Raw genomic sequence first — 9,662 nt, forward strand, 5'->3', positions numbered from 1 at the left:
CGGCCCGAACCGCCAGCTCGCCCGCCGAAACGAGAGCCGTCGTCCGGGGCGTCGACCGAATCCAAGCGGCGGAACCGCCAAAGAGGAGCGCCGAGCGTCCCCGCGGGATACGGGAACGTCGCCGGCCGGCCGTTCGCGCCGCGCTTCGCTCACGTTTTTTTCTTTTTTTTTGTTTTGTTTGCAGAACGTGGGCCCGGAGCATCCCGGGGCGGGCCGTCGTCCGGGGCGTCGACCGAATCCAAGCGGCGGAACCGCCAAAGAGGAGCGCCGAGCGTCCCCGCGGGATACGGGAACGTCGCCGGCCGGCCGTTCGCGCCGCGCTTCGCTCACGTTTTTTTCTTTTTTTTTGTTTTGTTTGCAGAACGTGGGCCCGGAGCATCCCGGGGCGGGTGGAGTTCTTCTCCAGCGAGGGCTCGGACGCGTCGGCGCCCGTGCCGCTGGTGGCGCTGAGCGGCGTGGACGACTCGTACCCGCCGCAGAAGAAGTCCTTCATGATGCTCAAGTACATGCACGACCACTACCTGGAGCGCTACGAGTGGTTCATGCGGGCCGACGACGACGTCTACGTCAAGGGCCGGCGCCTGGAGAGCTTCCTGCGCCGCCTCAACAGCAGCGCGCCCGTCTTCCTGGGCCAGACGGGCATGGGCGCCCGCGACGAGCTGGGCAAGCTGGCGCTGGAGCCCGGCCAGAACTTCTGCATGGGCGGGCCCGGCGTCATCATGAGCCGCGAGGTCCTGCGCCGCGTGGTGCCGCACCTGCGCCAGTGCCTGCGCCAGATGTACACCACGCACGAGGACGTGGAGGTGGGACGCTGCGTGCGACGCTTCGCCGGGGTCCAGTGCGTGTGGTCCTACGAGGTGAGTGCCCCCCCGCCCGCCTGCCTTTCGCCTTCCGCCGCCGCCTTTTGGCCGCAACGCTCCGCTCGCTCCGACCGGCGGCGGCTAACTGAGGACGGCCGTCGCCGCCGGTCGCAGTTCCGGCCCGTTCCCTTTGGCGCTCCCAAGAAAGTTCAGAGCTCGTACCCGGGGGGGTTTGGGTTTTTTTTTCTGGCTGACGTGGCGATATTTGAAAGGGAGCGCCATGGCTTCCGACCAGCGGGCGGCTCCTTTTAGGGGCCTCTGATGAAACTCTTTGGCTTTTTTTTACGGGATTTGTCCCTTTTCAAGTCGGCTCGAAAACAAATTCCGCCCGAGCCGCGGACGCCGACTTGGGACTTTTCCCTCTCTTTGCCGTTGATTTGCGGCCCATCCCGCCCGTCTTCAAGTGTGAGGTCCTTTTTGAATTTCCACCCTTTGATTGCAAAACGGGACGGCGTTTCAAATCGACAGTGACGAAAATTGGCCCCAAACGCGCTCCATTGTTTTGCAAAGTCGAAGCAGATGTCCGATTTTGCAAAAGCACCCGAGGGGCCTCCCATCGCGGCGGATGGCACGAAGCGGAGAAGATTTGCCGGCGGATCGGAGGACCCTTTCTCCGAGGTTGCTGCGTTCGATCGTGCGGAATCGGAATCTCCTCCTTTCTCAAAGCCACGACTTGACCTTTTGTCGTTTCTTCCCCCCCAAAAAAGTGACCGATTTTTACAACGCCTCCGCTCACGTGATTCGCCGATCCGAGCGAGTGGCCGCGACGGTCGTCGCGTGGCCGATTCCGCTTTGGCCAACGAGGGCGCCTTTCTTCTCCCTCCCCCAGAAAGGAGCTCGGCGGGCAGCCGCACGTGCGCGGCCCTCACGGGATCCTCGCGTGAGTCCCGGGAACACAAAGCGCAATTGTTCCCCACGTGACAACGGCGCCGTTGCGGTTCTTGTAGATGTTCCATACAGAGCCCCCCCCCCCCCCCCCCAAATGAATGTCACGGCGTCCATCCGGCCGTTTTGGGTGGGAAGCGCTTATCTCACGATGAGCGTTTAGCCGAGCGATCCGGCCGGGCTCTGCCGCCCCGCTCTTTTTCCGCCGACGGCCGTTCCCCGGCGCCACGGGGTCAAGCCGCGACCTTGCCGACCGACATCCCGGCGGTGGGCCAAAGCCGCCGGCATCCAATTAGCGCGGATTAGCAGCTCAGCGTCTTAGCGCCGGGGCCGCGCGTTGGCCCCAAAGTGCCCCCCCCCCCGCCGCTCCTCAGGAGCGCTTCCTCCTCCCTTCGCGGCATCAAGCGAAGCCGGCGACGTCGGCGCGTCCCAGCTTGGAGAAAAGCTGCGCGGCGCCACCTCCGGGCGGACGACGAGAGCGGCTTCCGGGAAGCCGTGCCACCTTTTCATTCCGATTGCTCATCGCCTTCCGCGCTCCAAATCGAAACTTGCAAATGATGAGCCGAGGGAATTGCGCAAGGTGAATTTGACAAATCAAAAGAGTTGATTGGAAACAATTGAGCACATTTTGCCCATCCGGTCAGTTCCGGTGGAAACCGACTGCCAGCTCCTTATTCGGTCCAAATAGCGCCGATGGAGAGTCAACGGGTCGGCGTCACCACCGACCGGCGTTTTCCGTTGCGATCTTGGCAGTCGTCAAAAGGCCCGCCGGGGGCCGATAACCCGGGTAGAGACGCTTTCCGGGAGAGCCGCCGTCGTCGCCGCCGCCGAAAAGCCGCGCAAAAACCGGCCGGCGTGATTGACGGATGAACGGGGGCGCTCCCCCAGAGCTCCTTTGACTTGGCGAGGCGAAATTTGCTGGGCGTGTCGAACGCAAGCGCCAAAGTGAGCCCGGGCCGGCCGCGTCCCGCTTCCCTGCTCCGATCCCATGCGGAGCCGCTCGGCCGTGCCGACGTTTTGAGGTCCCCGGCCGGCCGAGTGGCTTCTTTTGCCGTCGATTTCAAGCGCCCGACGTGAGGGGACTCCCCGAGAAGGCCCGAATCGACGCCGTGACCAAAGCTGTTTTTTCTCGGGACGAGGCGAGGCCGTAGTCCGAGCGGAGGATCGTTTGGGCGCGGGTGGAGTGCCGGGCCGGGACCGAGCTTCCCCGTCACTCGTCGGCGCCGACTCGCCGCCGGCATCCGCGAGTATGACGGATGGCCGCGGCGTGGCTATAATTACCTCCGGCGGGGTGGGGGGAAAAAAGAAGTCACTTTGACCGAGGCGGCCGCGTTTGGAGAAGGCTTTAATTTGGACTTTGGGCGTGATGTCCGGACCCGCCCGTGTTTGCTTGGGAACGCGGCGGATGACAGCTGTTGCCTCATAGATCCCCCCCCCCCCCCCCCCCCCCCCTGAGGGAAGCCTTTCCAGCCGGCAGCCGCCACGCTTCTCGCTGGCCAACTCGCAACTAGGCGGGAGCCGTCCCGCCAGCCTTTGTTCGGGAGAAGGACGGCTGCGTGCGGCCGCGCCAGAAGGGCTTCGCGGGCGGGTGCTCGGCGTTTGGAGCCGCCTCGTCGGACGACATGGAGAGGCTTTCCCGGGCCTGCTCGCCGCTCGTTTCGTCGTGCCTCAAACTCCGCAAGGGGTGGGGGGGGGGGGGCGCTCGTCATGCCCCCCTGGTGGCGGAAGAAGCGGCGCCGCCTTTCCAGACATGTCGGCGAGTTGAGGTCACCACGCGCGGCGGCTGATGAAGCGGCGCCTGGGGGCCCACGTGCGACAGATGTGCCGCGATGAAGAGAAGATGAAGAGCGCTCGCGGCCGAGGGCCTCGCTCGCTCGCTCGCATTGGGATTGAGTCATGCGGCGGCTGGCTCCTTTCTTGCGGAAACGCCGCCCGGCTTCATGCTGTGGAAGTTCCGGTCAACAACCCGTGTGGAGGTTTGAGGCCCACCCCCACTGCGATATTCGGCACGAGGAAATAATAAACTGCTCACTGGTTCATGAGAGAGAAGGAATGCAACGAGGGGGGGTTTCCTTTTTTTTTTTTGGTCCGTCCTTGAATATTTGGAGCCGTTTTCGAGGACCAAGACGCAAAGGCCGAACTGCTGAAGTGGCCTTTGGATTTGGGGAAGACAAAATGCAGCTGTCGTCGTCGTCGGTGCTTCGGCCTTGTCCTCAGGCCGCGCAAAGCTGCGTGACTCTTTGCGCGCGATTCGGTTGCCGTCGAGTGGCGGGCAGGCTGACGACGAAACGGTTTAGCGCTCGGGTCGCAGCGCAAATGTTTCTTTCGGCAATCGGCTTCCCTTCGATTCGGTTTTCTTGTTCAAAGCGTCCGAAATGAGATTGGTGGCGGCGGCGCCCAGAGACTTTTGTTTTTGACGGCGCTTTTCATCAGCCAATCAAATGTGTTTGCAGATGCAGCAGCTGTTCTACGAGAACTACGAGCCCGACAAGACGGGCTTCATCCGCGAGCTGCGCAGCAGCAAGATTCACCGGGCCATCACGCTGCACCCCAACAAGAAGCCGCCCTACCAGTACCGCCTGCACGCCTACCTGCTGAGCCGGCGCGCGGCGGCGCTGCGCCACCGCAGCGTGCGCCTCCACCGCGAGCTGGTCCAGATGGGGCGCCTGGATTGGGACGGGCAGCCGCCCCGCCGCGGGACCGACGCGGCGCAGCGCCGGGCCCTGGACGACATCGTCATGCAGGTTGGCGGGCCGCGCGCGGGGACGCTTCCGATGGGGCGGAGGCCGTCGAAAATACCAAAACCGACCAAAAGTCCCTTCCAAATGGCTTGCCGGAGAGGTTCTCCTCCGATCCAATCCGGTCCCGATCTGGCGCTTTCACGACAGCTGCCGCCGTAACCGAGCGCTTCACTCTTGGCTTTGGTTTGGGCTTTGATTCTTACCCCCCAATCGTAGCGCGATTCGCACCGCAAGCGTGTTCAGATGCCGCCGCAGAACTGCCGACGCTTTACTGACAAACGCTCACTTTGCAATTATTTTGCTCAAATGTCGGCGAAACGCTCAAAAAATCGGAAGGGCTGAGTGGAAGCCGGACAGATTTCCGCCTCGCTCTCGCGCAACCCGCGTCATCTCACGTCACGTTACCAAGAAATCACCTCCAAAGGTGGCCGAACCTCGGGCGCCGCGCCGGCTTAGCGGTGAGCCGCTCACGCCGCCTAACACCGGAGTCACGGCAAAACGCCGGCAGCAGGCGCCGTACAATACATTGTCAGCATCAATGAAAAAAACAACATTTTTTATAGCAAGCGCACTCGATTTCAGGACAAGGTTGTGTTGTCCGCGTCGCTAGCGCTGCTTCATAATATCGATCGGAACACGATGCAGAAGACGAGTACGGTCGGCGCCGTCCACCGTTGCGAACAAGCGTCCCATCCCGATGTCCACCTATTTTGAAGTGGCGTGTTCCGTGAGCGTTTGGCGTGACCGCGGAAAGGGCCGTCGCCCGTTTGTTGCCGACGTCAAGCGGCGCCGCGTACGGGCCGTCGAGAGCGGCCGGGGTGACTTTGCGTCGCCGAGGGCTTCCTTCCTGGAGGAAATGGCTTTGACGGCACGCTGGAGCGTGCCGTCAAAGCCATTTTCCGGGCCGGACGTAGGCCTGACGCCGGCCGCCGTTGTGCCGCTTCGCCGCAGGTGATGGAGATGATCAACGCCAACGCCAAGAGCCGCGGGCGCGTCATCGACTTCAAGGAGATCCAGTACGGCTACCGGCGGGTCAACCCGCTGTCCGGCGCCGAGTACGTGCTGGACCTGCTGCTGCTCTACAAGAAGCACAAAGGCAAGAGCGTGACGGTGCCGGTGCGCCGGCACGCTTACCTGCAGCAGACCTTCAGCCGCGTCCAGTTCCGCGAGGAGCGGCCCACCGATGCCGCCGCTCTGGCGGGGCGCCTCCAGCGCGCCTCCGACTCGCTCTCCTTCCTGAAGATGCTGGTCCCCTTCCGGCCGGCGGCGGCGGCGGAGGAGGCCGGCGAGCGTCCGGACGACCGGGACGAGAAAGTCAACATCCTGGTGCCGCTGTCGGGCCGCTACGACGTCTTTGCGCGCTTCATGGCCAACGTGGAGCGCGTGTGCCTGATCCCCGAGCGGAACGTCAAGCTCCTGGTCCTGCTGTTCAGCGCCGCCAACGCCAGCGAGCGGGTCCGGCAGGTGGAGCTGATGCGCGACTATCACATCAAGTACCCGCGGGCCGAGCTGGAGGTCAAAGCCGTGGCCGGCCCCTTCTCGCGGGCGCTGGCGCTGGAGGCGGGCACGGCGCACTTCTCCAACCGCTCGCTGCTCTTCTACTGCGACGTGGACCTCCTGTTCACCGCCGACTTCCTGCAGCGCTGCAGGGCCAACGCGGCGGCGGGCCGCTCCGCCTACTTCCCGGTCGTCTTCAGCCAGTACGACCCCGAGGTGGTGTACGGCGGCGGCGGCCGGGCGGCCGCCGACGTCGACCGCTACGCCTTGAGCGCCGGCACGGGCCTGTGGAGGAACTTTGGCTTCGGCGTGGTGTGCGCCCATAAGGGGGACCTGGTGCGCGCGGGCGGCTTGGACACCTCCATCCGGGGCTGGGGCCTGGAGGATGTGGACCTGTTTGACAAGTTCCTGCGCTCGGGCGCCGCCGCGCCCTTCCGCAGCAGCGACCCGGGCGTGGTGCACGTGCATCACCCGGTGGCCTGCGACCCCGAGCTGCAGCCCAGGCAGTACAAGATGTGCTTGGGGTCCCGGGCGTCCTCGCGGGGCTCCGTCCGCCAGCTGGCCCGGCTCTGGCTGGACAAGAACCACGCGGGCCCCGCGCCGCCTGTCAACGCCTCGCTGCGGACGGCCTGACGCCCATTTCGTGCGCGCGGGCGATGCCGGCGCCTCGGCCGGTCGCTTTGGCTGCATTGGGGGGCTTTTTGCTGCCGGCCAAAGTTTGACTTGCGATGATTTTGTCATCGCACGCAAACGCAAACTGAAACGACTCACCGGCGGAGGCCTCCCGTCCCGTCCGGACGCCGGCTGCCGACATCGCGCGCCCTTGAAAGGCATTTCTTGACATTTCTTCGTAACCGCAAACCGCTCCAATTTGGCCACAGCGGTCAGCCGTCCCATTTTCCCAACTCTCGCTCGGGTGAAGTGCCCCCCCCCCCCCCGCGCGAGCAGATGAAGCGTTTTCACCGCTTGTCGTCACTAGCCAAACGCCAAATGCGCTCGCTCACGCGCACGCACGCAGACAGTTTTGAGTTTGAATTTTCAACCGGCCGTTGGAAGCGCCGGCGGATTTGGTCGGCCTTTTTTTCGGGCCCTCGACGACGACGACGGCTGAATTTCGCATGTAATTGATTGACTTTGACGACTCGGGCTCACCAAAGACCCGCCCGGGCGCCTGCCGCCCCCCCCCGTGCGCACAAAGAGACGCTTGCGAAACACTCTCTCGATTGTTGAGTCAGCGTCGGCGTCTCGGGCGGGCCCCTCGGTCGCAAAGTTGAGCGGGAACTCTGGGGGGGGGGCTTGCGCTTTCTTGTCGGGCCACGTGTGACGACACAAAGACGGAATGACGTCTTTCTCGTTTTGATTTGGTTTTCTATTCTCCTTCGACTGTGTCCAAGCGGAATGTTTTTCTATTCAACAAATAACAATAAAGCGGGGAGGGAAACGTTTGAGTCTTTGCTTCGTCGCGTTGGACAAAACATTCCTGAAAATTCCATCAGCGGCAAAAGCGGTCATTGCCTGACTGCGGCGCTTTCACAACAGCCGCAGCTGTAACACGGCGCTTGACTTTGACGTTCTCGGTTGGCATCAAATGACAACGTAACACAACACGAGACATAGCGTAAAAAACCGTTTCAATTCCAAGCGGCGACTCTGCCTTCCAAATCCGCATCGGCGCGGAGCCATCCGAAACTTCCCTTTTCACACTAACTTTCACGTCAATTCTATTTCTTACTTTTAAGCGACTCGAAGAACAAAAAAAGACGACAAATACTGCTACCGGTCACTTGAAAATGGTTCAATGATTTTCTGCACCAACTGTTCTCGTCTCGTATTCGACCACTGATCACTTTGGCTCCGCTCGACACTTTGCACATTGTCTCACAGTTGTCATCGGGTGGTACCGCCGCACTGCGGTTCACTTACATGACGGAATGTCCTGACCTTACTTATCTGTCACGTCCTTGTTGATGAAGATACGAATGCAGCGTGTGAATCACACGCTGCATCACACGGTGTGATGCCGGAGACAAATTCCTTGTGTGTTCTACATACTTGGCCAAGAAAGATGATTCGGATTCTGAAAACTGTAAATGCTTCAAGAAATACTGGTTGTTGTTGTTGTTTTTTTTTCGACACTATTATTTCATGTTTCGAATACTACGTTAGTTCAAAGAATGTAGGATAGTGTTCTGTGCTTGTTGGTTGCGAAACAGATTTTTTTGGAGCGGGGGCGGGACTAGGATTGTGCAGGCCCACCACACTCCATTTCAGACGGTGGCGTCATGCGCCACAAGTTGGTTGCCAACCGCCACAACACAGAAGAAGAAGAAGAAGAAGAAGGAAAATGACGACGACGACGACGTCCCCCGACGGGTCGCCCCGGGAGCTCGCCGCCGTCCTCGTCGACGTTTATCGGCGTTGCCTGAGCGCGCGCGCCGACACCGCGAGACCGAAGCGGGACGCCGAGGAGCTGGCGCGCGCGATCCTCGACGGCGTGCGCGCGCACCGTCGCCACGGCGACGGCGCGGCGGACGCGAGCTGCTTGGCTCTGACGCTGGTCGGCCGGGCGGTCGCCGAGGCGACGGCCGGGACGCCGCGCGACGCCCGCTTCCGCCGGGACGTGCTGGAGGCCCTGCTTCGGGACTCGGACGTCGTGTCTCGGATGGTGAGTGAGTGAGTGAGTGAGTGAGTGAGGCTCGCTCGGAACGCTCGAGCCGAGGCTAATGCTAACGCTAAGGCTAACGCGCTGCAGGTGGCCGAGTTTGGCTGCGAACACCCAGTGCTGCGTCACTTGGCTGCCAAGAGCGCCTCCGCGTGTGTCCTCTACCAACTGCAAGTGTCCGTAAGTACTTTGGGGGAAACCGAGCGGGCTTTTATATGCGGCGGCTCTCGTTTGTCTCGATGCCGGCACATAAAAACACCGAATCCGCAACTAGACACCCACTTCGCTAAGAAGCGACGTTTCCGCACGCGGGACTGGTGCGGCGTCGCTGGAGGCAGATGCTTGCCAATGAAAAATACGCTCGCTCTTCGTTGGGTGCTTTGTTTGAAAGCATTCGAAGGAGTGAAACCGAGCCAGCCCCGCAAGCCCGAGCTCCTCCAGCCCACTCCGCTTTCCTTGACGTGACATCCCGGTGACACGTCACGTCGCGTGTGTGTGTTTTGCCTTTCAATGACACGCGTTTGCTGTCGTCGTCGTGCTTCCGCATGCGTGATTGACACGGCGACGTATGTGACGACAGGGCTCGGTTCATCCCGAGTGGCGCGGGACGTGCGAGCGGGCGCTGCTCAGCTTGCCCGCCGGCCCCGAACTGGACTCCTGTTTGTGGTCGCTGACGTCCGTCCTCCAGAAACTTCTGCGCGACCATCGTCAAGGTCAAATGGCACACGTCCTCCGCCGATGACAGCGACTGGACTGGACGGCTTTGCCTTTGATCCATCAGAACTCGTCGGGACGCTCGTGACGGTCTTCGACGCAAGCGTCGGCGTCGCGGCTCGGAGGTTCCTTTCCGCGGACCGGAGCGCCCGGGGCGCGGGGGGTGCCGCCGACACCTTTTGCCTGCTGCTGGACCTTCTGGAAATCCTCGCGGCGTCCGGTCCCGCGCCGTCCGGCGGCGCGAGGAGCCCGCACCTGACGCACGTCCACGCCGCCGCCCTGCTCGCCGCCGTCAACCGAGCG

At 62.4% G+C, this 9,662-nt stretch overlaps 2 protein-coding genes across 2 annotated transcripts in view; both read left to right on the forward strand.

Moving 5' to 3' along the window:
* Positions 1 to 7,428, forward strand: part of chsy1 (chondroitin sulfate synthase 1) — a 23,926-nt gene extending 16,498 nt beyond the window's left edge. Inside the window, 3 exon segments of the mRNA XM_019893250.1 lie at positions 362 to 857; positions 4,199 to 4,489; positions 5,438 to 7,428. Coding sequence (XP_019748809.1) covers positions 362 to 857; positions 4,199 to 4,489; positions 5,438 to 6,616 — 1,966 coding nt within the window. The 3' untranslated portion in view covers positions 6,617 to 7,428.
* Positions 7,429 to 8,215: 787 nt separating this feature from the next.
* Positions 8,216 to 9,662, forward strand: part of LOC109529767 (uncharacterized) — a 5,252-nt gene continuing 3,805 nt past the window's right edge. The window contains exons 1-4 of the mRNA XM_019893199.1: positions 8,216 to 8,648; positions 8,736 to 8,825; positions 9,226 to 9,358; positions 9,427 to 9,659. Coding sequence (XP_019748758.1) covers positions 8,328 to 8,648; positions 8,736 to 8,825; positions 9,226 to 9,358; positions 9,427 to 9,659 — 777 coding nt within the window. The 5' untranslated portion in view covers positions 8,216 to 8,327. The remainder of the gene's footprint in view (positions 8,649 to 8,735; positions 8,826 to 9,225; positions 9,359 to 9,426; positions 9,660 to 9,662) is intronic.

This window comes from Hippocampus comes, unplaced genomic scaffold (assembly GCF_001891065.2).
Source record: "Hippocampus comes isolate QL1 unplaced genomic scaffold, H_comes_QL1_v1.1 scaffold378, whole genome shotgun sequence".
NCBI lineage: Eukaryota > Metazoa > Chordata > Actinopteri > Syngnathiformes > Syngnathidae > Hippocampus > Hippocampus comes.